Source organism: Sylvia atricapilla, chromosome 12 (assembly GCF_009819655.1).
Source record: "Sylvia atricapilla isolate bSylAtr1 chromosome 12, bSylAtr1.pri, whole genome shotgun sequence".
Taxonomy (NCBI): Eukaryota; Metazoa; Chordata; class Aves; order Passeriformes; family Sylviidae; genus Sylvia; species Sylvia atricapilla.
Genome location: NC_089151.1, coordinates 1,925,706 through 1,952,619, shown reverse-complemented (window position 1 = coordinate 1,952,619; position 26,914 = coordinate 1,925,706). Strand labels below are relative to the sequence as shown.

The 26,914-nt window shown below is 41.5% G+C and overlaps 1 protein-coding gene across 2 annotated transcripts in view; it reads left to right on the top strand.

Moving 5' to 3' along the window:
• BANP (BTG3 associated nuclear protein) overlaps positions 1-26,914 on the top strand; it is a 114,489-nt gene that overhangs the window by 43,079 nt on the left and 44,496 nt on the right. The window contains exons 8-11 of one of the 2 annotated variants that reach the window (XM_066327464.1): positions 6,600-6,767; positions 12,572-12,702; positions 15,129-15,191; positions 17,463-17,507. In XM_066327464.1, coding sequence (XP_066183561.1) covers positions 6,600-6,767; positions 12,572-12,702; positions 15,129-15,191; positions 17,463-17,507 — 407 coding nt within the window. Of the gene's footprint in view, positions 1-6,599; positions 6,768-12,571; positions 12,703-15,119; positions 15,192-17,462; positions 17,508-26,914 lie in introns of both variants that reach the window. The other variant, XM_066327463.1, reaches the window with a different exon arrangement.

The following is a 26,914-nucleotide window of genomic DNA, read 5'->3' as shown; positions in this document are numbered from 1 at the left end:
CTTTCTTGGGAGGACCATGAGTGATGGTGACGTATCACAGACAAAACTAAGGAGAGGCTGCAGAGCTGCTGAACTCTCTCCTCTCCTCAGGAGCAAAGTCTGAGAGTTCTGCACATCTTTTAAAAAGCAAGGAGTGAAAGAAATCCTCTCTGTTGGGCTTTTCTCCTCTCTGAAGAGCTTTAATTTCTGGTTTCCCCTGGGGAAGGGCCTGGTGCTGCTGCGTTGTCTCCCTCAGAGCTGCACAAGTGTGGCTCCAGTAGCACAGAGCTGCTGCTTTGTGAATCAATTAAATGCTGCCACATGCAGGGCACTGATAACCTCTTTTGAGGCCAGGCAAGAAGATAATGGGAGAACCCATTGAGTTTTATCTCAGCACCACAGTTCTCATCCATGGCATCAGTGCTGGCCTTGCTTTCAGCTGGAACTCAGCTCTGCCTGGAGTTTGCTTCTTTGCTGGGCACTTCTTCTTCATTTCAATTATTTTCCTGGCCAGTCCCTGCTAATAAACTGAAAAAAAAAAAAAAGGAGAAAAAAAAAAAAAAAAAGAGAGGCAGCAGTTTTGGAGGAAAGAAAATGAACGGTGTGTTTTCTCTCTCCTCCTCCTCTCACTTCTGCTGTCATCCTTGTGTTCCACGAGTGAAGAATTGAATTTTCCACCCTTGGAGGAGCAGCAGTGGGGGCTGTCAGTGGGACACTCGGTGTGGGACAGCACTGTGTGTGATGTGCTCACTCCAGAAAACACCAAATGAGCCGATGAGCTCACTTGGCCCAGTGTTTGCACACTCCTTCCACCCCTCAGAGCCTTTTCCCTTTTGGCCAGACCGAGTTCAAGTACGTGCTGAAGTGGGCAGGTCTGCACTCCGTGAGCTGAGAGCACTGCTGGGGCTGGGGAGACAAAAAACTGCTTTTCCAGAGGCTTCCAGGGTTCTTTCAGGAGTGCAGAAAGAAGAAAAAGGGCAGGTTGGGTGGTTTGAAGATGGGCTTTTTGGGAAAGTTTCTGCTGCTGCTGTTGTCTTTTAAAACATGAGGGACAAAGTAGGGATAAATGTAGATGTAAATGATGATTTTTTTGTAATGTAACATGTAAATAAATGATTTTTTTTTTAATGATGGAAAAAATAGAATCAAATGCCATTTGTCACGCTGGAGTAACTCTGGTGTAACTGGAGCAAGGCTGGAGTAGAGAACAGGAAGAGTTTTCTCTTTTTCAGATTACAAACCCTCTGTTTGGTCCAGAATTCTTTTCTTGTAGGGTTTGATCGATTAATTTCTCCCAATTGTGCTCAGGCCCTTCAACAGCTGTGGAAATTCTGTCACCATCAGGAAAGGGCTTAAAGGATCCCTCTGGGAATCCTGTCTGGCTGCTGCTGGAATTCCAGGAACACCACAAATACACTCTATTGCTCCTGCAGGGATTGATTAATTAATTCTGATTCATTAATCCCCCAGCCCCTCTGTGCTCCTGCAGCTCCAGAACCTTTCAGAGCACTGGGTGTGTCCTGGGAGGAGTTGGGATGGAGCAAACCCAGGAGCAGAGAAAAATCCAGTTTTTCCTGCCACGCTGGGGATCTGACACCCCACTAGATGGCAATATTTGAATGCTGATGGCTGAGAATAAATGAGAATAAAACAAATCCTGCTGGCTGTAAAATAGGTAAAAATAACCTGGCTGCTTTTGCAGAGAGGTGCTGAGGTGTGACTGAGTGTCGGGACTCTGCTGCTCTGCACCAGGATTCCTTGGTGGAATTTGGAGATTCTAGATCCTAATAAATATTTTTTTTTTCATTTTTAAAGCTCCTGGTAGGTTTTTTTTTTTTGTTTTGTTTTTTTTGTTTTTTTTTTTTTTTTTTTAATTCAAGGAAAAAAAAAGGCATTTAAAAGAACTTCAATTTTCATGTCTCCTCTGAATCTGTGACTTGTTAAAGATGAAATATTCAGACAAATACCCTCAATAAAAGCTAATGAACAGAGCAATGGCTTGGTAGCTGAATTTGCCCTCTCTCCAGATTCCCAGCAGCTCCTCCTGTCTCTTTCTAGATGTGGAAATGTCCTGGAAAGGGATTTTTTTGGGGATTTTCCAGGTGTGTGACATTATAGGAGCCTCCAAAGTTCTGCCATCTCTCCCCTCCTGCATCCCAACCCCAAATATCCCAAATTTAGCAGGGGGAAGTTCCTCCCAGCTGCCAAACAAATAATTCCTGGTTTCCAACCGTTTCAAACTGAGCAAGTCCTGGATGAGGTTTGGAGAAATTAAAACCTGAAGGCTCCAGGAGGAATTCCAGAGGTGCTTCAGCTTTTCCTTTGCTCCTTCAGTGTTTGGAGCAGCAGATTTTGCTCTCACGTGCTCTTGATGTAATCAGAAAGACTCCAAATGTATGACCCTGATGAGAAAAAAAAAATAAAATTTTGTGAGCCAAAGCCCCAAAAAATCAGCCCCTTCTCCTCTTTGAGCAGGGAGCTTTTGTTTTCTTGGTGGATCCATCATATTCCTGTCAATTTAAAAGGATTCTGTCCATCACTTGAAGATGAATTCCCCATCCTGCTGCTTTTCTTTAGGTTTGAAATATTAGAGGGAATTGGAAAGTGAAGGAGCAGTGACCCAAATCTGCTTGGATTCTGTTTTTAATAGAAATATATTTGTATTTTACACATGAGGTGTTAGGTTCTGTGCCGCTCTTGCCCAAATTTTTCCAAATGCACCAAAAGCAGCAGGAATTTCTGGGCCACCTCAGCCAAGTCCATGAAAATGCTGATTGACCTTGGAATTTTCTGTGGAAATCTGTGATTCCTGGAGAATGGGAAGCATCCCACACTGGGAGTGTGCAGATAAAACTCCTGATGTGGAGTTTGAGGTTTTTTTTTTTTTAGGAGCTGAGATCAGGATGGGATATTTCATTTCTCTTCCTCCTCAGTTTGTTCTTTGTTAGATTTCTTCACATTTTCATGTTCTCTGGGGATGGTTTTGTTTCTGCTCCCTGACTTCTGACCTTTCAGAAAGAGAGAGGATTCCTCCCTCAGCTTTTCCTGCTTTTCCTGGGATTTTCTTTATAATTAGTTTATAATTATATTAGTTTATATTGGTTTATAATTAGTCCTGCTTTTAGGAAACCCCAACCCTTTCTCTCCTTATTTTGTCCAGCAGATCCTCTCTCATTTATCATTTTAATTATGATATCATTTATCAAATTAATTTATTTATTATCATTTATCAAAAGTCTCATTTCAGACACCACCTCTGTGTTTGTACCAAAGAAAATATATCTTTTCCTTTGCATTTTTGAGCTTGTATTTCCAAGTTTGGTTTTTTTTTTTTTCCTTTAGCATCTCCTAGTTTTTATTTCCTTTAAGAACCACAGCAAGATTTATTTCAGACCTGCTTGTGTTGCACTTTTTCATTTTGAATTTAATGTATTTCATTAACTCCCCCAGACCCTCCCTGTGTCTGACCCAGGCTCAGTGTGCTGCACCTGTTGCCTTTTAAAGCTGACTTGAATTTTCCTGATTTTTTGCCTTCTTCCTGAGCTTTTCCTTTGCTAATTTTGGAATGCTAATCCTTGATTTCCCCTTTTTTTTCCCCTCTGTGGCTCCCTGAATTCTCTTTGCAGGCCTTTTTTGGCTCCCAAGCTGCAGCCAGGATCTCTGTGTCTGGAGAAATCCCCCAAACTCCTGCAATTTATGAAATCACTGAATTGTTTTTAAGTCTCTGGTGTGTTTTTGATGGAGAGCTTCGTTCAGGAAATGAGATTCCTCCTCCTAAAAAGAGCAGACTTTGGGATTTTATTGTTTGAATACTAAAGATACTTCTTTTTTTTTTTTTTTTTTTTTTTGAGGCACCATTCATGAAAAGATCACTAAAAACACACTCAGCCACTCTTAAATCATCTAAATCCTGCACTTTACTCTCCTTTTACAGGCATCCATCTTCCAAACTCTGCTCTTTTGCTCCAAGTGCTGATTTATGTCCCCAGCTGGAATTTTTTTCTGTGTTATTCCGTGGCTGGTGGATGCTCTGCTGTGAAATGTTTGATGCAGCTTTTGAGAGTTAATGATCCAAAAAAAAAACCCAAAAAACCCTCAAAACCCTCAAATCCCTTCTCCCTGAAGCATTGCTGTCTTTTCTCCCCAAGTGAGAGGTCTCATTTCCAATATCCTGCTTTTTCTGCCTCTTTGGGGTTGGAAATGTTGGGAAGGAGGCAGCTGGGATGATTCCTGCCTGGAATCATTTGGTGGGCAGGGAGCAGAGTTTATAATCAGTCCAGTTTTTAGGAAACACCAAAACTTTCTCTCCTTATTTGGTCCAGCAGAGCCTCTAAAATTATCATTTCAGACCCCACCAAATAAAATATTACTTTTCCTTGGCATTTTTGAGCTTGTTTTGCTTTGTATTTCCCAGTTTTTCAGCCTGCTCCACTCCTCTGCTGTTGTGTGCACATCTTTGGGGGATTTCTCTCCCTCTCTCCTGCAGGTAAATCATGGTTTTAATGGGTTTTTTTCCCCCATGCCACTGGAGGAACTTTTTTTCTGCTTCCAAACTCCTCCACTGCCTTCAGGTGGAGATTTTTCCTGCTGGGAAAATGTCTTGCTTAAGGATAAATCCTTTGTGGTTGTAAAACAACACATTTTAGATTGTGATAGCAACTGCACAGATTTGACACCTGAAATTCATTTTGGGTGGTGTTTTTTTTTTTTTTTTTTTTTTGTTTTTTTTTTTTTTTTTTTTTTGTTCATTTGTTTTGGTGGTTTTTTTTTTTTTTTGTTTTTTTTTGTTTTTTTTTTTTTTTTTTGGTTTTTTTTTTTTTTTTTTTGGTTTTTTTGGTTGTTTTTAATCTATTATCTTTGTGCTTTAGGGTTAATTTTTCAGGCCTGAGCTGCCTGTGACTGGGTCTGCAGTTGTGGTAAAAACTCTCCTGCAACTGGGAAATTCAGGAATTAAGGGAAAGAAATGAGGATGCCTGGCTTGGAAAATCTTCTCCTGGTGGTTTAGGGCTCTGTAGCCTGAAATTTTCCTGTCTGCCCCTGTCCTGGGAGGTTGTTGTCTGTTTTCTGTGGTTTCTTCTGGAGCTGTTCTCTCCATGGGGGTGGAAGTGTGGCCAGCAGTTCCTGGCCACTCCTTATCACACTGATTAATGAAGTGGTTTTAAATGTATTTAATGGGATGAAGTGGTTTTTTTAGTGGTTTTTTCCTCACTTTCCATTATCCCAGGTTATTCCAGCCTGGCCTTGGACATTTCCAGGGCTCCAGGGGCAGCCACAGCTTCTCTGGGCACCTGTTCCTCACAGGGAGGAATTCCTCCCCAAAATCCCACCTAAACCCTTTCAGGTTTCTGAACCAACTTTCCTTCCTTCCTTCCTTCTGGACCTGAGACTCCTGTCCTGAAGAATTGATAGCAACTTTGATTTCTCTTTGAATCAAGTGGCATCCTGGAATAATATCCCGTGGATTAAATCAGGATATCTCATGGAATAAATCAAAGTGGCATCCTGGAATATCCCATGGATTAAATCAGAATATCCCATGGAATAAATCAAGTGGTATCCTGGAATATCCCATGGATTAAATCAGGATATCCCATGGGTTAAATCAGGATATCCCATGGATTAAATCAAGTGGCATCCTGGAATATCCCATGGATTAAATGAGAATATCCCATGGAATAAATCAAGTGGCATCCTGGAATATCCCATGGATTAAATCAGGATATCCCATGGATTAAATCAAGTGGCATCCTGGAATATCCCATGGATTAAATCAGGATATCCCATGGATTAAATCAAGTGGCATCCTGGAATATCCAATGATTACACAAATTCCCAGCCAGGCAGCTTTTCCCTGGGATTTTCTGCAGTGCAGCCTCTAACACACCACGAAAGTCATTAAATGCAGTTGTGAGTGAAATATGGACTTTTTCTCCCAACTCCCCCCCTGAGCCTGTGCTGGTGTTTTCTGAGTCCAGACACATCTGGGTTTATTGGCCACCCCTGCAAACATTGCTGAGCTTTTCTCTGAGGCTCAGGGCTTAAATCCAGAATTTGCTCTGCTTTTGCTGACACCTGTGGAAAGGAAACTTGCACAGCAGCAAAGTGGAATTTCAGCCCCTCTTCCTCCTTCCCCGTTTTGGAGACACCACACCGGGCTGTGAAGTTCTCTGAGGTCTTGCTGTCACTTCAAAGTGAGAAATCTTGGGGATTTCAAAGCACTTTTGGGTTAGATTTTGGGGGTCCAGTGTTTCCTTCCTGTGCGTTCTTGCCTTTATTTCAAATCGCTCCAACAACAACAACAAATTAAAACATTGAAAAAAATGAATTTTATTTTAAAAAAACGATGCCACAAGAGATCCAGTTCTCCTCTTGGCTCTGGTAGGGCCTGCAGATCTCAGCCTCTGAGGACTCTGGGCTCATTTATAATGCAGAGGGAGCTGCAGAGCTTTTGAGTTGTGCAAACCTGGAATTTCGTGGCTCCAGGCTTCAAATCATTTATCTTACAGGAGCAGCTCTGAGGGGTTCTTTCCATGGGCACAGAGCTGGTGTGGGGGTCTGAGTGTGTTTTCTGCAGACTCCAGGTTCCTTTGGGTTATTCTCTCCATTTTTCCCCTTTGCAGGTCACCTGTTTTACAAGTTTGGCATCACGGAGTCGGATTGGTACCGCATCAAGCAGAGCATCGACTCCAAGTGCAGGACAGCCTGGAGGAGGAAACAGAGGGGCCAGAGCCTGGCTGTGAAAAGCTTCTCCAGGAGAACACCCTCATCCTCCTCCTACAGTGGCTCAGGTAAAAAAACCAAACCTTGTCCCGTGGGAAATCAGAAATCCCTGGTGGTTTCCAAGGATTTGAGGTTTTGGCTGCCTGAGGTGTTGAGAATGTGGGCTCCTGGAGTGGTTTGGGTGGGAAGGGAACTGAAAGGTCATTTAATTCTGCCCCCTGCTATGGGCAGAGACACCTTCAGCTATCCCAGGTGATTCCTGGGACGCTCCTGGGGCAGCCACAGCTTCTCTGGGAATTCCTTCCCCACCCTCACAGGGAAGAATTCCATCCCAAAATCCCACCTCACCCTTTTTTTGGTCAGTTTGAAGCCATTCCCCTTGTCCTGTCCCTATAAAAATCCACCTCTCTCTTTTTTAGGTGGGTAAATAATGAATTTTTCAGGTGGTTTTTTTTGGTTTTTCATTCTGCAGCCATTGGGGGTTTGGGGTTTTTTTTGCTGTCAAGTGTAGGTGCTTGAGGAAAATCCAAACCCCTCAGAAGCTCCCAGGGAAATGGTGCAAGTGTGGAATAATTCAAGCTGACAGTGCACAACATTCCCAGTGCAATTCCCAGTTTTCAAGGCAGTCCTCAGGGCAGCCACACCCTCTCTGGGATCCTGTGCAGAGCCTCAGCACCCTCAGAGCCAGGAATTCCTTCCCAAAATCCCCCCTAACCTTCTTTTCTCTCCATCCTCCTGGATTCAGCTCCTGCAGATTTGTGCTGGAGGGGTTTTTTTTTTTTTTGTATTTTTATATTTTTACCCTCCTCTACTCGAATAAAAAACCCCAATCTCCTCACAGTTGTTCCTGAGAGGAATCAAGTGAGTAAATCCTTGCCAGTGTGTTCACACCATCCAGTGGGACGTGCTAAATGCTGTTCCTGAAGTGTTTTTCCTCCTCAGACACGAGATGTGCTGTAGGTGATCCCATATTTCCATCTAGGTATGGAAGCCTGGCTGACAAATAAAAAAACCCCTGACCTCAGGAGTGTTCTCTGAGGACATTTCTGGCTCAGGCTTTTAATATAAAGCAGTGTTCTGGGACGTTTGTACATTAGATATTAAAAACAGGGCTTTGGAAGGCAGCCCAAAGAAAAGGAAGTCAGTTTATTTGCCTGCATAAAATTTTTGGTTGCATGTTAACACTAACCACTGTATCTCATGCAAAGGATGACAAAATCTGCTTTCAATGGAAAATTTTATGTGCTGGAACAGGGAATCTCGTCCAAAAATCTCAAATTAAAACAACTAATCAATGTAATGATAACCATAAGCCCTCTCTGTTGATGGGATTTTTACTTGCAGTCTTTCAGCAATCAGTATTTCAGGATAAAAAAGGCAGCAGTAGGTGGATGTTACAGCCTGTGCTCATTAGCCTGTACTCCTTGAGTGCTGTTGAGGTTTATTATCCAAATGATTCCTCTTTCATCTGCTTTGGAGGTTTGGAGACACCTGTAGAGCTGTACAACTCCCAGCCAGTGGATTCCTGTCTCCTCAGGGCTGTGGGAGCAGGACTTTGGGTGGGTTTCTTGTTGAGGTTAAGCTGAAATACAATTTTTTTTTTTTCCTCTCACTTCTACAAGATTGATTTGTGAGTCAAATGTTCCATGGGTACAAAACCACCTGAATTCACTCCTGGGCTGTGCAAGGAATCCCAACCATCCCCAAACCTTTGGGATTTCAGCAGTGCTCTGGGGACAGAAGGGACACAGACACTCAGGGCATCCTGCTGGAGCCACCTTGGACCTTGGATTAGATCCACAGGCCACTTCCAACCTCATTTATTTGGGATTTTAAAATTTTTAAAAATACTTATTATCTCGCACACACGACAAAAAATTCTGAATTATTTGCATCCCGACAGGATTGTTGTCCAAATCCCCTCCTCTTGCACTTGTTGGAAATGCCAAAGCTTTGAGGCTTTTCCTCTTTGTTGGGGTTGACAGTTCCTGGAGCACGTGGCTTTGATTGTGGAGTGTGGTGAGAAGTGACAACACATTTCCTCTCTGCTCTGTTCATCACATGGAAAAATTTAACTCTGGGAACAGGAGACCAGAGTTTGGTGCTCAAAGGGCATCAACCTGCGGGGAAAATCCTCTCTGGGGAGCCTGGTGGGAAAACACAAATGGATTTTCTTTGTCCTTCACCCCTCAGAGATGTTAATTAAGGTTTTTCCTCCACTTAACTGACTGTTAAATTCAGGCAGAAATTGCTTTGCCTGATTTTCCCTTCCTCTTTGCTTGAATCCATTGCCTTTTTTTTTTTGTTTTTATGGAAAGGAGGTGTTGATTGCCATGGTTTGCTCTGCTCTTGGAGGCAACATTTCAGTACCTAAAGTTTGTTTTTCCCCAACCAGAGACATCCACATCATGATCCTCTCACTGGCTATTCCTTTGGGAAGGGCTGGAGTCTGTGCAGGGAACGCCATAGGAAGTGAGGGCTTTGGGAGGAGGATGAATTGAAATTCTTCCTTTCTTTTCATTTCTTTTCACATTGTTCAAGCTTGTTATCACACACTTTTGCATGTTGGAAATTTTGAATTAGTCCCCTGACTTTGGGATTTCTCTGTAGATTTAGGCCTGTGCCTAAATGTCACATTAAAAACTGGGTGTGCAGCCAAATCTTCAAAGCTGCTCCACACAACTGGGGGCTGAGGCAGGGGAGGTGATGGTTCACAGGTTAATTCCATTGTTCTGGAATGGGTTTTTCCTGCTTTTTGGGGGTTTGGAGGTGTTTATTCCATCCATTGCCCTTCCCTTGCTGGGATTACAACGAGGAGATGCATCCCTGGTTGTGAGGGTGGAGCTCTGGGGCACCAGGAAAACCATTTTTAATTCCAGAATTCCCAAGTGTGAATCCCTCCTGCTGTGGAATCTGTCCCTTCTCCCAGGGAACAAGGCACAAGGATCAAAGGAAATGGCCTTAAAGTTACACCAGGGGAAGTTTAGGTTGGAATCAGGAAAACAAAACCCATGGAATTCCTTTGGGAACCTCTGTGGTTTTGTTCTGATGGGGCTTTTAGAGCTGCAGAACCTGGGATTGAGATTCCAAAAGGTGTTTTTTGTCAGCAGGAGCTCTCCCAGCCTCTGGAATTCTGTGGGGTTTGTAGCAAATGAACGTAACTCAGGGATGTGACACTTGGGGACGTGGCCAGAGGTGACCATGGTGGAGCTGCTGTTGGACCTGATGATCTTCCAGGTCTTCTCCACCCTTAACAATTCCATAATTCCCTGAAAGTGAAAATCCTCAACAGATAAACAGGAAGTGGAATAGGAAGGAATTAGAAAACATCAAAGATTTTTTGCCTTAAAAAGTGATTTTAGGTGAGAATTAACCCTCCAGATCCTTGGGAGGCTCTTTGGGCATTCACTGCCCTTGGGAACTCCTGGAATATTCTGGATTTCAGCTGTGCTTCCTCCTCCTGCCAGGGATTCTCCAGGAATCCAAATTGGGATTGTGAGGCTCCATTTTTGCAGGGATTTCTCCCTGCTGACAGCTCCTCTCCCCATGGCTCTGTTTGTTTGGAGTGAGGAGTGTGTATAAAAGTGGATAAATATTCCCTTTGTCTGCTCCCAGATGAAGGGGGGAAAGATCAGGACTCATAAAGGATGTTTTGTTTTTTAGAAGTGGCTGAATCCTCTTTCTTCTTTCTTCTGAAGAGAGAAAAACACAAAAAAAAAAATCCAACAAAGCAGAGGAAAAAAAATCCAGTTTTGGTTGTTGCAGTGAAATTTAAATCTATTTATAGGTTTAAATCTATTTACAGGGGAGGTCCAGGGGGAATCCATCCAGGCTGTGGCTCCTCTTGCACCTCCAAAAAGCACAACAATTTCTGTCCTCTGAAGCAAAAAATGACTTAAAACCCAAGACTTTGGGGCCTTAGAGTTAAAAATGCATTTCGATATGTGACTATCATAAAGATATCTAAAATATATATATCTGCTGCGGGTTTTATTTCTTTGATAATCTTTTATGGCAGAAGTTAATCAGAGAAGAAATAGTATAAATGAAGGATTCTGTATTTGTGTGGTTTGATTGAGGTCGAGTTGGAACTTTGCTCAGTCCAATTCCATAGGGAAAGAACAAATCCTGGGGGAATTTATCCCTCCAAACCCTGAAGGAATTTATTCCTCAGAATCCTGAGGGAATCCTGCTGGGAGTCCTGAAGAAGCAGATGGTAACAGTGGAATTTTTTTTCTCAGTCATCTCAACAAAACGCTGTTTGTAAATTCAACAAAAAGAGGAGTGAATCGCATCAAATATTAGGAATAAATTCATGGAAATAGGAGAAAAAAATAAAAACCAGAGGCTCAGGTAAAGATTTTTCCAGGATATCCATCCCTCCCTGTGGCCATGACAAAGCCACTGGTGCTCCAATTGGAAAAAATCCCATTTTTCTTTGGTTGATGGGGCAGTTTCTCTACGATGTCCAGCACTTTTCAGCCACTTGAGATTTATTCCTCAATCCCACCTGAAATTCCAGCAGCAAATTCCAGTCTGCACCAGTGCAGGAAAAGCTGGAATTGCACAGGGAGCACCAAGGCTGCTTTTAAGGAATTATCAAAGGCTCTGCTGAGATGGGAGGGATGAAAGGTGTGTCTCCAACAGGCAGCAAAAACCTGGATTTGTTGTGTTTCCCTCAGTTCCAGTGGAATTTTATGGCTGGAATCTTGTGTTGCAGCTTGTTAACAGAACCAGAGCTTCCTGGATTGTTAAACAACTCAACTTTTCAGCAAATAAATAAATATTCACTTGGTGGTTTGGAGCTCCCAGTTCTCATGCTCAGACCTAAACCTCAAAATTATCTCCTTGCCCAAACATTTGCAGACAGGAGGGAAAAAAAACCCCAAAAAACCTACTCTTAAATGGCTGATTTTATTAAAGAACATTCCCATTAAAATGTTTGAGTGGATAAAGCTCATTCCTGCAGAACTAACTGTGTGTTTGCAGAATAAATCTTGGAGTATTTAGGAGAGATATTAAAAATTAATGTGTTTTTTTTTTTTTCTTTTTTTACTTGCCTCTTGCCTCTTCTGTTTAGAAGAACCCTTTTTTCCCTGCAGCTGGAAAACCTCAAAATGGATCTGTGATGTGTGTCCAATGTGTGTTTTTTACCCTCTGGAAATCCCACTGAGGTTTTCCTGGTGATTTTTGTCCCTGTTCCATGAAGATAACTCTCATTTTTTTTATGTTTAACAGTCCCTTTTTGGGAGCACTTCCACTCTGCAGTGTGAGGTGCGTTTAAACTGAATAAACCCAGAAATCCACCTGCCACTTTGAGGTTCAAAAACTGCAATTCCAGACCTCAGCTGTGTCAGTGTGAATTGTAGGGGCTGGATCTTGGCGAACAATTGGGATATTCCCTTGATTTAGCTGATCATTTCCTTTCTCCCCAAGGGCAGGATGGGTTTGTAAAGGTGTCCTTTGGGCTGCTGGGGGCAGGAATTGTTCTCAGGTGAACAAAACCTGTGGAATTCTTTGGGAACCTCTGTGGTTTTGTTCTGATGGGGCTTTCAGAGCTGCAGAAGCCGGGATTGAGATTCCAAAAGGTGCCTTAGATTCCAAACAGGAGCTCTCCCAGCTTTACATCCTGGGATTTGGGATTCCAAAAGGTGGTTTTTTTGTCAACAGGAGCTCTCCCAGGCTCTGGAATTCTATGGGGTTTGTAGCAAATGCCCACCACACACAGGAATATTATTGGAATATTATTGGAATATTATTGGAATATTAATCACTGACCGGATTTGATTTCTGTGGGGTTTTAGGGACAGTTTGGGGCGATGCCCATCAAATAAACATCACATAAAGCTGGGATTTGATCTGTTTTTTGCAGAGGGATCCCAGAGCTCGGTGTCAGCTTCCAGTGAGCTGCAGCAGAACCAGCCCCAGGCCCTGCACTACGCCCTGGCCAACGCCCAGCAGGTCCAGATCCACCAGATCGGAGAGGATGGACAAGTGCAAGTAGTATGTCCTCAGCTTTCCCTAAATCCCTTCCTCCAAAACCAGCCACAGCTCTGCTGCAGCTGCAGTGGGACCTTGGGTTCTGAAATCAGAACTTCATGTTCCCAGAAAATAAACACTGGGGGTGTATGGGGGAAAAATAGAAATTAAAATTGTGTGGCCAAAAAAAAAAAATTCCATGCAGGATTTCCTCATACAATTAAATATAACCTAAATGATATAGGCTATAGATAAGATTTAATTATATTATCAAGGCTATATAAGATTTAATTATATTATCATTAATATATTGTATATTTTATAGATTATGTGTGGATATATATATTCTATATTACACATATCACACAATTATATTAATAATAATTAAATTCTGTGTAGTATATATTATATATCACATATAATTCTATCAATAATTATATTATATATTAATATAGTATATATAATATATATCAATATAGTATATATTTAATCCATATTAAAATATATATTGTATCTATTTTATATTATATTATGCTGTATATTGCAGATTATATTGTTACATATAACATCTATAATATCTGTATTATATAGAGACAATTACCAGCCTTCTCCTGGCTGTGTTCACTTCGTGATTTCCACTTCAGAGGTAGTTCTGGTGCGACTTGCACAACAACAACAACAACAAAAAAATCACATTTATTTATTTGTTTCTCTCTAAAACTGCAGTCCCAGGCACTTTTTGAACATCTGGGAGCTGAGCCCTTCCCATGTGTGTTTGTTTAGCTCTGTGTCCATCAGCGAAAGTTCCAAATACTGACATTTTTTAAGCCTGACACTCCCAGCACCACTCAGGCCTGATGGGTTTTATCTGTGCTTTTCGTGTACTCTGAGAAAAAAAAAAAACCACCTTCACTTTTATTCTGGTGTCCCACAGGGCACTACGAGGGCTGTTTGAAATTCAAATTCATTTTAAAAAAAAGTGTCCTCAGTGCAATAATTCTCTTTTGGGCAGGAGCTGGGTGGAAATCCTCCTTTTCCACTTCACTTGTGCCATAACTTTTTAATATTCCCCTGGGAATTTCTTTGTCTTTTCAATTCCATGCAGATTTTAAAAGTGGATTTCCTTATGAAGCTGTGGGGGAGATTCACCTGATGCCTGAAAAGTACTTTTCAAAGTGCTTCAAAGACAAGACAGAAAGGAAAATGATATGAAATAAATGACTTCAATAGAACAGATGGTCTATTTATAGATGGAAGTGATAAAAACTTGCCTCATTAAAAGACCTGGACAATCCTAATTATCCCTCAAATTGGGGAATCCAGGTGAAAAGCAGCTAGAAATGGATCCTCTAAACATTCCATCTTTTTCCTGGGAGTGCTGAGAGTTTGATGTGAAGGAGGGAAAGTGATTTTAATCTCCCCCTGGGCTGGGCAGTGCTCTAATTTTCTCTCCAGCCCCTATTGTCAGAGGGACACTCGCAGTGTGGTTTTTCTCCCTATAAATAGCCAGTTTCCTTCCAAAGGAAATGAAACTGTTGGAAATAGAGGGATCTGTGTGTCTTTGAAAATCACAGGCAATTGTTCTTGTGTTATAAAATCAGAGGGGCCCTTTGACAGAATTCCAAATGATTATCTTTAATCTCATGCAGGCATATTAAAATGAACACAAAGCTTTATAAAAAGCTCCAGGAGGTTATTTAGAATCCAATCTCCCCCCTTCAGGTAAATCACAGTGCCTGAGGCTGGGCAGGATGCACAAGGAATTCCAGCCACTCTTCTCCTTTCAAATGGCACCAGGAGGGTGCTGGGGAATGGGCAGCAAACCCAAATGTTACAGCACTAAACCCATCAGGGCAGATTGTCACCAACAGAAATCAGGGGAATTGTTCAAAGGAACGATTTTCCTGCCAAATCCCAGCAATTTAATTGTTCAAATGAATGATTTCCTGCCAAATCTCAATCCCCTGGGAGTCCTCAGCGTGGTCTGTGCCCCAGAGGTGGATGAGGAGATACCTTTGGAAACCTCACTCTTGGAGATGTCTACTGTTGGTATATCCGGTTTAAAACTCAATTTTCCAGATGTTTAAACTGAATTCAAGTTTCAATCCACAAAGCAAATCAGCCCAAGGCTTTGTGTACCAGTCAAAGAGGCAATAGAAGAATCCACTTGTTAGATGTTATTCTTATTTGTGATGATGATGATGCTGCCAGTTTTCCTTCCCCTGAAGTGGAAATGACCCAATCTTTGGTCCAAGTCCCTCTGCTTTTATTTCCCCCCAAAGCTGGGGCACTCCAGGTGCACTTGGCTTTCTTTTGAGCTCCTCAGTCCTTTCCTTTGGCACATTTTCCTGCTGCCCACGGATCTGTGCTGCCTCCAGGGCACGAGGTGCTTCCTGCACTCCTGATTCTCCTCTGATGCTCCTTGTTCTGTTCTGTTGTGGATCCCACAGGGCCATCTCCACATAGCCCAGGTGCCCCAGGGGGAGCAGGTCCAGATCACACAGGACAGTGAGGTGAGCAAAACTCCTGGGGGAGAAGGAGAAAATCTTCCTGGAACCAGCAGAAAATGTGGGTTAGAACCTGCTGCTTGCTGTCTCTGGGGTTTGGGTTTTTTTAATTATTATTTATTATTTTTAAATTATTTTTATTATTATTATTATTATTATTATTATTATTAATAATAATAATAATAATAATAATTTTATTGTTTTGGTTTCTTCTTTCCCTCCCTCACCAGCCAGAGCAGCTCAGTGTGTGTTAATTGCTGCATAAGGCTGATTTGGAAATTTAGCACTGACAGGGTTCAGTAGGAAAACAGGTGCTTACAATGCTTTAAAATGAAATTATTCCAATTAGGTTGATGAACTAAACGTGGTCAGAACATTCAGGATCTTCTGCTGGAACCAGCAGAAAATGTGGTTTAGAACCTGCTGCTTGCTGTCTCTGGGGTTTGGGATTTTTTTTTTTTTATTTTTAATTTTTTTCTAATTTTTTTTATTATTTTTATTATTTATTTTTTATTATTTATATTTATTTTATTGTTTTGGTTTCTTCTTTCTCTCCCTCACCAGCCTGAACAGCTCTGTGTGTGTTAATTGCTGCATAAGGCTGATGATCTTTGGAAATTTAGCACTGACAAGGTTCAAGAGGGAACCAGTTCAGTTTAAAAATGAAATTATTCTGTTTAGGTTGATAAACTAAACGTGGTCAGAACACTCAGAGCCTTTAACAGCTGAACAGCAGTTTGAGAAATTTCAGCCACCGTTTAATAAAGAAATATTCCAGGATGAATTTACCCTTCATTCCTGAGCAAGCACTGCACTATTTGCGCTCCTTAATTTTTTCCCAGAAAAATAATTCAGTGGAATTGAATGGATAAATTGATCTGGATAACTGGAAATGGATAAATTCAATCCTAAACCCCTCCAATTCTGGCTCAGCTCCCAAATCCAGGTGGATTTCCCTGTGTATTTGCTGCAGTTATTGGTTATTTAAAAACCTCCTGACTGCTACAACTGCTCTTGGATGTCTTGTGCACTTTGTTTAAGTGAAGAAGGAATAGAAAAAAAAATCAGGTTCAACATTAATTCAGGCAACAATTTGAACCTGTCAAGGTTTTTTTCCCTCTCTGGGAAGTGGATCTGCCTGAGCTGGTTTCATCCCTGTCCAAGGATCCCAAATCACAGCTCATAAAACCACTTTGTGAAGGAACATTGTTAACACAGGCAGCTACTGGAGGATAAATATTATCATAAAAAATTCTATAAATATTATAGTTAAAGGCTTTTTGTCCTTTGAAGGGCCTGTCAGGCCTTGAGAGAGAGAAGAAAGGATTAAAATATCCTGGCTCTCCTGTGTGGTGCTGCCATAAAACTGGAGGAGGTTTTTTGGGTTTTTTTTTTTTGGGATAAAGAGCCACGGAAGAAGTGCTGATTCAGCAGAGATTGCTGGAATGATTCCCGAGGTTCCAGCACACCCTGGATCCTTTGGCTCTTCTTCCCTGGAGGGGACTTTCAAAAGCTGCAGTTTTGTCCCTGACAGATGAAAACATCTGGTTCAAACCCGATGACAATGTACACAAATTGAGAGAGGAGCTGCCAGCAAAAGGAGCTGCACAAAAAAAGAATCAAAAAAACCAACAAACTGGGATTTTTCTCCTCCAAAATGTGCTGTTTCACTGCAAGGCTCTTTTTGGGGAAGCTGCCTTCCCTTAATCCAAGTGTACTTTTGGAAAGACATCTGTGAGCATGTGAATCAAAAACTTCATGTCAGAAAGATTTCCTTATTGGACTTGGGAGCTTAAAATGCTTTGATTTATTGAGAATTTTTTTTTTCTTTAGAGAGATGTAATCCCTGCAATAGGATTGGGTTGGTTTTCAATGTGGAATGAGGATAAAAATCAAAAAAAAAAAAAAGCAAAGAGTAAATAGCTCTGCAAGCCTGTAAGAAAAGTGTTACATTGCTCATTCTGGGTTCATAAGGGTTGGATTTCAATTTGCAGCTTTATAGAAAGAAGGAAAACCTGAAGTTTTACCTCAAAAACTAAAAAAAAAAAAAAAATTGCATAAAACCAGATTATCCAGTAATTTCCAAAAGCAAAACGTGCTGGGTGTGAGACTCCCTTCTTCTTGAGGCTGATTGGAGTTGGATTGCCCAAAGACCCTTCAGCAGAACTTCCTAAATTCCTGGATTTCCTTCAGATTGAAAGAGGGTGGGGGATGGTTTTTTTTGCAGATTTGGAAGCCCCAAACTCGTGCTGATTGTCCCTTTCTGTCCTATTCCAGGGAAACCTGCAGATCCACCAAGTCCACGTGGGTCAGGACGGGCAGGTAGGAGCAGGCTTGAATTTTAACAGCTTTTTTTTTAGTCTTTGATGCAACATTGGGATAATCTCCCATTTTTTAGTGCCTGTTTTAGAGTCAAACTTGCTCTGGCAAAATAAAAAAAAAAAAAAGCCTCACAAAAGGATAAAATGTGACCAAAATATTTTATATTTTATATTTCAGTTCATCATTTCTGCAGGATGTTTTCTGCCTCTGTTTTCTCCCTCCTTTGGCCTCTTCCCTGTCCTGGAGGAGCTGGTTTGAGGACAGAGTGTCACCAGATGTGGCCTCAGTCCCCAAGAACCCATTTTTTGGGTTTTTTTTTTCCCACATTTTATCCTTTTTCATGGTGTGGCTGCCCTGAGAGAGGCAGATCTGCCTCTGTTCTTGGTGAGGAGGAGGTTTTATGAGGTGAGGAAAAAAGCAGCTTTTCCTGGGCTGAGGAGTCCCTGAAGGTGGAATTCTTAGGACTCAGCAGAACTGCTCACATCTGATCTCAGACACCCCTGAAATGTTGAGTTCTGCTAAAAAAAAAAAAAAAAAGAGCACAAAAAAACATCATCCTGCAAGAAGTTTCCAAGGATTCAGAGTGTGAGGGGTTCTTTGGTGAACCTGAAAAACCTGGGAGACCTCTGGGCTGGAGACTGCCATCAGCAGGGTCCCCATCCCTGAAAAATGGCTGGTTTTAGATGGATTAAATCCATTTTTAAATGGATTTAAAAATGACAGCAGCAAGCAAATATTGAAGGGATTTTTAGCTCTGTTCTGCAATAGTGACTGAGTCAGAGTGTGAGGGATTGTTTGGTTCCTGGTGAAGGTGAAAAACTTGAAAACCTCTGGGCTGGAGGTTCTGCCATCAGCAGGGTCCCATCCCTGAAAAATGGCTATTTTTAAATGGATTAAATCCATTATTTAAATGGATTTCAATGGATTAAAGGCCAGCAGCAAGCAAATATTGAAGGGATTTTTCTGCACTCTGTTCTGAGTGAGAGTGTGAGGGATTGTTTGGTTCCTGGTGAAGGTGAATAACTGGAAAACCTCTGGGCTGGAGACTCTGCCATCAGCAGAGTCCCATCCCTGAAAAATGGCTATTTTAAAATGGATTAAATCCATTATTTAAATGGTTCCTGGTGAAGGTGAATAACTGGGAGACCTCTGGGCTGGAGGTTCTGCCTTCAGCAGGATTTGGAGCTCAGAGGAGCCCCCAGCACTCTGAGCTTGGCAATATCTGGATTTAAACGAGGAAAATCAACCCCTGGAAATGTTCCTTTGCTCAGGGCTGCATCAGAGGTGCTTTTGCAGGAATGAGTCTTGGAAAAGTGATTTTTTTGGAGATGTTGTTTTGGTATTTATTGGGTTTTTGCTGTCTAGATTACACCTCCTTACAGGACTGATGCTGGGTGGGTTTGTATCTCTCTGAGAGTGGATTAAATTGGATTTATTTGTAATTAAAGCCTCCCAGCATTCTCTCCCCCTTGGCATTATCTCTTCCTGTGGAAATCTGTGTGTCCACGTGTGTGTGCAGGCTGTGTCACAGATGTGAGATAGGGGAGAAAACCGTGATTAATTCTCTTTTTTTTTGTGGATTTAAATCGTGTTCTTTGTATATCTGCACCACCCCTGAGCACAGCAGATTTGGGATCATCTTGCTCCTGCCTCGGTGGCTGTTGGCTGTACACACGTGGAGGGGAAATCACTCCAACATCCAATTTTTAGAGATTTTTCTTTTATAACTAACTGCTATAAAAATGGGGATTTTATAGTGGGAAATGGGGATTTTTGTAGTGGGAAATGGGGATTTTTTTTAGTGGGAAATGGGGAAATTTTTTTAGTGGGAAATGGAGATTTTCTAGTGGGAAATGGGGATTTTTTTTAGGGGGAAATGGGGATTTTATAGTGGGAAATGGGGATTTTTGTAGTGGGAAATGGGGATTTTGTAGTGGGAAATGGGGATTTTTTTGTAGTGGGAAATGTGGATTTTTTTAGTGGGAAATGGGGATTTTTGTAATGGGAAATGAGGATTTTCTAGAGGGAAATGGGGATTTTTAGTGGGAAATGGGGATTTTTAAATGGGAAATGGGGATTTTTTTTAGTGGGAAATGGAGATTTTCTAGTGGGAAATGTGGATTTTATAGTGGGAAATGGGGATTTTTAAATGGGAAATGGGGATTTTTAGTGGGAAATGGGGATTTTTTATAGTGGGAAATGGGGATTTTATAGTGGGAAATGTGGATTTTGTAGTGGGAAATGGGGATTTTTTTAGTGGGAAATGTGGATTTTGCAGTGGGAAATGGGGATTTTTAGCCTTAATTCCTGAAACTTCAGCAGCAGCTGGGGGCTGAGGAGCACTCCCATAACTGGGGAGCTCTGGGGGGGCTCTGAGCCCCCAAAATCTGCCCAGGAGCAGGAGTTAAACGAGTTCAGCTCAACCCTGCCCGTGGTTTAAGGCTGGGAGCTGGAGCTGATCCCTTTTCCTTGGCCCCAGGATTGGGATGAGGTCAGGGAAATCCAGAACAAAGCTGCTCCAAGAAAACTCCTGCAGTTTTCTCACCTGTCCATTGTTTTCCAGGCTTTTTTTTCCTGGATGTCTGGAAGGCAAATTCAGGGATCCAGGAATGTGGATAATTCAGGGATCCAGCAATGTGGATAATTCAGGGATCCAGCAATGTGGATAATTCCCAGGGATACAGCAATGTGGATAATTCAGGGATGCAGGAATGTGGATAATTCAGGGATCCAGGAGTGTGGATAATTCAGGGATCCAGGAATGTGGATAATTCAGGGATACAGGAATGTGGATAATTCAGGGATACAGGAATGTGGATAATTCAGGGATTCAGCAATGTGGATAATTCCCAGGGATCCAGGAATGTGGATAATTCAGGGATCCAGGAGTGTGGATAATTCAGGGATGTGGAATATGGATCACCAGGAATAACGTGGGGCTTTCTGTGGCTGAGTGTTTTCAGCTGGATAATAAATAGCTCCTCACTATAAAAACTGAATCTGAGCTGCTGGATATTCCCTGGGAATATTTCCCCGAGAAAATTCCCTGTTTTCCACGATTCCCTGTGCTCACAGCAGGTGCAGGGGGTTCCCCAGTGAACTTTGGTGCTGCTGCAGCTTTTCCAGTGGCAAATGAAAAGTTCACAAAGCAGCAGTTTGGGAAGTTGCTGGGAAATGAGGCGGAAAACATCCCAAAACCATCCAGGAATTGTCAGCAGGGAAATCTCCGAGGTGCCACAAGTGTCCAGGCACCAAATCTTTGCTTTTCTGCAGAATTTGGCCATTTTTGCTGATGGTAACTTTCCCTCCCCTCTTGCCTTCTGTGTCCTGGTGGTTGCTCTGAGCTCAGATTTTGTTTTTCTGGCATCCCAGTGCATGGAATGAATGAAATCATTCCAGAGGAGCTCTGTCTACCTCCACATGTGTTCTATTAGCTGGAAGTTTCGGATTTCAGCGCACGTTTAATATAAAAAAAAAAAAAAACAACCCCAAACTGCAAAAATAATTAAAGCTTCACATTAGCTGAGCTTTGAAACCTCAGAAAAGTGGGATTATTTTTTTTTTCTTTGCATTTTATCCTTAGGAATCACCAGAAATTTTCACATTTATCTCCTCTGATTACCTGCCCTGTTTCTTCCCCACCTCCATCCTTTTTTTTTTTTTATCTTGGAATTTTGCACCATCCCAGGAAAGGTTCAGTTGTCCTGTGCCTCAGGGATACACCTGGGATATAAAAACCCAGGACAATTCCAGGAGTTTCCCATTCCTTAATTCTGGTTTTTTTTTTTTTTTTTTTTTTTTTTTTAGCCATTCCATGTTATACACCCTCACAGCCAGCGTTTCTCTAATTGAGGGATTAATTAATTAAATGGCACCAGGGAAATGGTCTGTAGTTATTGCCTGGCTCTGAAATGGAAAATTTGACATCCTTTAAAATCAAAAATAGGATTGTGTGCGTTCAGGGCGAGCCAGTGATTTGTTCTGCTGCAGGAATTAAAAAAGGGGGGACAATTGCAGGGTTTAATTCTCTGTAGGGGAAGGGGAAAAAGCAGGAAAACCCGAAAGCTGGGTTTGGCAGGGGAAAAAACAGAGAGGGCAAAGAGCTTTTGTGGGATCTGCCTGGAGATAAAGCTGCAGGATCGATCCTGCCACGTTGTTTTTCCAAAAAAAAAAAAAAGTTGGGTTTTTTTATAATTGTGGACACAGGTGAGTGGAATCCAAGGGATTCTCCCAGACCCTTCTGGAAGGAGGGAAGGGATCCCATTCCCACTCGTTTTCTGCTGTTTGATGAGGGTTTTGGGATGGAGCAGGAATTGCATTTTCTTTTCCTGAACTTCGCCTCTGACAACTTCAATAATACAACATTATCCCAAACTCAAAAGTGTTATCCTAAAATTTAATATATAATTTCAAAATGAATAGATTGGCCCAAAAATCAATGTTATCCACTTCTTTAATTCAAAGTTTTCCACTCCCAGACCTGTTTATTCCCACGGTTTTATTCCAAACTGCAGCAGGGATCCTTTGGCACTCCCTTGAAATAACTTAAACCTCTCTAAATTACACTTTATTTCCTTCACCAGGATGAATAAATATCCACAGACCCTTCATTTCCAGCTATTAAAATAATATCAACATGCAGATATTTAAATTATCCAAAATAAGACAAGAACCATGCGATACAACTTTTAATTTACATATCATGCACTTCCCTGGAATATCCTAGATTTAAATACACTGCAACTTTCTTTGAGTTGCTCAGTCACAAATGAATCCAAAGTTGGAATATTTTTTTTTCCCCTCTCCCTAATCCAGGAGCAGCAGAGGGCAGTAGCATTAAGATGATCCTCTTCAGTTGTTTTCTGAAGGAATGAGGAGGGAATTTGTAAAGGATCCTTTGGTGGGGACAGGAAAGCTCCTGAAACTCCTCAATAAATAGGAATTTATCCATCTCAAGTGGAATTTCTGTGCTCTTGGAATTCCAAAGGCTTTTCCCTGTTTCAGCAAATCTCCTGGAGTAAAACACACAGAGAAATGGTTGTTACAAGAAGAAAAAATCAATTAAAAACTCACTGCAGAGCTTAAAAATTCCTTGATTGGTTTGGAAAAAAGAATAATTCATTATTATTTTTAACTGATATTTCTTCAGGAATTGGAGTAAATTGTCCTAAATTTGGCTCCTGGTTTTTTAGGAATGAAAAGGAAAAGAATAGTTTGGAAACAATTGTGCTTTGTGCGACCTCCCTGTGAAATCCCAGAGTATTTATGGAAACTCTATTTGTGGAGAAAATAAAAGTGTTTAAATACTTAATTGTACTTAAATAGAAGCATTTTTATGGGCAAGAGTTTATGGGTTTGTTTGAGGATTTTTGTGCACAAACTTTTTAATTTGGTGATGGTGGAGCTGGTCCCACTTTGTCCCTCAGAATAATTAATCCAAACTATAAAACTCACTGCATTTAGCTCTGAAAAGTGAATTTTTAGACCAAGTAGTATTTTAACAAACCAAAATGGAGAAATATTCTTTTAAAAGAGTCCTAAAACTTAGGAATAAAAAAAAGGCTTGAGGGGAAAATTCTCTGACTTGGTGATCAGTACCATCCAAAATATCTCCAGGAGAATTAATGGTGCAAAGGAAAACAGGAATATTTCTGTTCAATCTGGCTTCAAGATGAAGTGTAATAAAATATTTTTATATACATGTGTGCACAGATTTATGTGTGATGAATTTGTAGTTTCGCTGCAGGATTTAGGATGGGTTGGGAGAAAGTTTGCACTAAATATGGAATTTTAAAACAGGATCAAACAGTGCCCAGGAGGATAAAATCTGAGCTTCAGGCTCTGGAGAAATCCTGAAACAAATAGTGCCTGTTTAAAAAATCAATTAAGAATTAATGATTATTATAATTTAATTATTATTAATGACTTAATTGTAAATGATAGAATTCCTCTCCCCCAGCACAAAGGACAAACCTGCAGTGACACTCAAACAAACAGAAAACAGGGGAAAAATCCTGCAGGAATTTTGTTGGGAAAAGACATTTCCTCTAATTACAGAACTCAGATCCCAAACTGCAAATGCCATTTCTGCTCCATGACCAAGTGGATCCTTTCTGGGGCAATGAGGCTGGGGCAGAGCTTTTCCCTGTTCCATTCAGTTAATGATTATTATAACTTAATTGTTATTAATGACTTAATTGTAAATGATAGAATTCCTCTACCCCAGCACAAAGGACAAACCTGCAACCAAACAGAATGTGGCCATTTCATCAGGCAGCTTTTCCCCATCTCCAAGCCCCATTCCCAATCCAAATTCCCTTTCCCACCTCACAAACCTCTCTTTTTTCTTTGCCTCGCTGATCAAAAGCAGCAGAATTCCACAGAGAGGTGACAAAAATCAGCTTTTCCTTTCATTTGATATCAAATAGGAATTTATTTTATCCCCCTAAATGACTTTTTTTTTTTTTCCCATTTGTGAAACGTTCTGGCTGCTGGAAAGAATGACCAGAGGTGATTTGTTAATCTTTTACAGGCAGTTCTTTGATAGTCCCTCAGTTCAGAGTGATCTGTGCTTGTAAAACAAGATTTTTTTTTTTTTTTAATGAAGCCTTTGGAAAAGGAGAATATTTTCTGCCTATTTTTTATTTTTTTTTTTTTCTCCTCAGAGAAGGTGGGTTTGTTCCATTAAAATTCCATTCAAGCAGACCAGGAGCATTTATAATGCTCCAAAGAATACATTCTCTATTTTGGAGTATATTATGTTCTTTATTCACTCAAATCTTGTTTTAATATTGCTGTAAACTTAATAAGAAGAGATGAGATAGGAAGTGATAATCTTTTAAATATAAGGGAAAAAAATCATTTTCTCCACCTTGATAGGAGGCAGAGGTCTAAGCTGCCTCTTATTAGAGCTGTTGCTAATAAAAATCTCTGCTTGTGGACTGGCAGTGCTCACAAAGCTATCAGGCCTCATCTGGAGAAATCATTTCTTTTTTGTTTTGTTTAGGGGTTTTTAGGGTTTTTTTTTTTTATTTTTTTTTCCTGCTCTTCATTTCTGGTTTTTCTCATCACGTGATGCTCCAGGTTTCCCTTATCCCATCACTCTGCCTGGGCTCCACTCTCATTTATTTGGGAAAGGTTTGGGATGATTTGGGAAAAGATTTGGAAAGATTTGGGATGTCTGGAGCATCTTCTGCTTGGGAATCACTGCCCCAAATCCTGACCCAAGCAGGGGTTGGGAATTTTTAACCTGGAGAAAAGGAGCTCAGGGGGATTTTTTCCTCTCCCTTTCCCAGATTCAGAGCGTCCCAGGTTTTGTGTGACGGGGTTAAAACGGGATTTTGGGGTGGTTCTTGAGGGGTGCTCACAGCTTTGGTGACTAAAAATGGGAAGTGGCTCCTCCTTTTTCATCTCCTCTCTGTTAAAACAGTTGATTTTTGTCAACTTTGAGCACCAAACCATCCCTTTTACAACTTCAACCTCAGCTGAAGGATTAATTTCTCCTTTTCCAAGCAGACCCGTGTGATTTACAGAGGTTTTTAACGAGGCAGTGTTAAATACAGTGAAATTTGACAGTTGATGGACTTTTGTTTGTGTTCATAGATTTAATCCTCCACATAGTTCAACTCCATTTCCAGGCCAACTTTCCAGAATCCTTCAAATATTTCCAACTAGCTGAGCAATAAATGAATTTTATCTACGGAATCCTGATAAACTGAAGAGGGATGATCCAAGATCCTGAATTTGGGATTAGGTTTGCACATCTATTAAAATAAAACCCCAGCAGAGGAGCACTTTGTTGCTTGATTTAGACATTCCAATCCCCTCCTCAGCAGCCCAGTTTTAATTCCTGCTCTCAGCTGCTGTTTTAATTAGCTGGGATATATTCCCTTCATTCAGGGGAGGAGCATTTGGAAAGTCTGCTTGGAAAACCATCCTCTGGAGCCATTTCTTTGGTGCTCTGTGAGCAGAATTCCTCCTGGTGAGGGTTTGAAGGGATGAACTTGTTCTGTTGGAGTGGATGCAGTCTGCTGGGATTAATTGGCTCTGCCTCCATCAATTATCCACTCAGAGCTCTCTCAGTTCCTGCCCTGGGCTGGAAGCAAAACCAGAACTGCTTCAGACACTTTTCCTTTGGATACAAAACTCTGGGCTCTCACCAGGCCCTGACTGAATGGATCTGTTTAAAAAAAAATTATTATTTATTATTATTATTTTAAATAACGACTATTTTTATTCCTGAAATTCTGTCACTCTGGAATGTTGCTGCACGTTTGTGTCCCTGAGTTCACTGGGATTATTTCTGGTGGGAAATTTCCAGTTAACTGCTGCAGGAGAGGTGGCACTGCCCAGGAGGGACTCATCCCACAGGACACAGGGAATGGCTTCAAATTAAAAAAAAAAAGGGACATTTTAGATGGGATATTTGGGAGAAATTCTTCCTTGGGAGGGTGAAGATACCCTGGGATGGATTCCCAGAGAATCTGTGGCTGCCCCTGGATCCCTGGAAGTGTCCCTGGCCAGGCTTGGAGCAGCCTGGGAAGGTGGAAAGTGGGAACAATGTGAATTTTAAGGTCCTTTCCAAGCCAAACCATCCTGGGGTTCTCTGGGATCCAGCCCATCCTGCAGTTCATTTGTGTGGGGTTTGTGATGCACCAAATTCAGCCAGAGGCAAACGCCAGCGGGTGTTAGAGCTGGGAGGGGAAAAATGCTGAGAGTTTTTAGGGAAAAGTCCTAAAAAATGATGAGGAATTGGCCAGTGTTGGGAACTGTGTTGGGAGATTTTTGGTCTTGGAGTTTGAGGATGTTTGGGAGGCTGGAAGTGTGAACAGGGAGATGTTTGTGGGGAGAGGAGAGGCTGAGCCACGGCCCCAGGGGATGAACAACATCATCCCAGTGATGGTGACACCTTGGCAGGGCTGAGCTGGGGCAGAGGCTGCACAGAGCTAAGAGAATAGAGATTTGTTAAAAGGCCTTTAGGATCCACCTTGGGCAGGACAAGAGCTTGGCCAGGGCTACACCCAAAATGGGCACAAAATGGGCACAAAATGGACCCAAAATGGGCACAAAATGGTCACAAAATGGACACAAAATAGGCACAAAATGGGCACAAAGTGGGCACAAAATGGGCACAAAATGGTCACAAAGTGGTCACAAAATGGGCACAAAATGAGCACAAAATGAGCACAAAATGGTCACAAAATGAGCACAAAATGGTCACAAAATGGGCACAAAATGGTCACAAAATGGACCCAAAATGGACCCAAAATGGGCACAAAATGGGCACAAAATGGACACAAAATGGATGATGGGTTATGAAGTCTCACACTTTTATAAGTTTTGCTCCATTTACACCTTGGGGTTGGATTGTCCCATTCCAGCTCCAGGCTGTGAGGTCCCATCCCTGT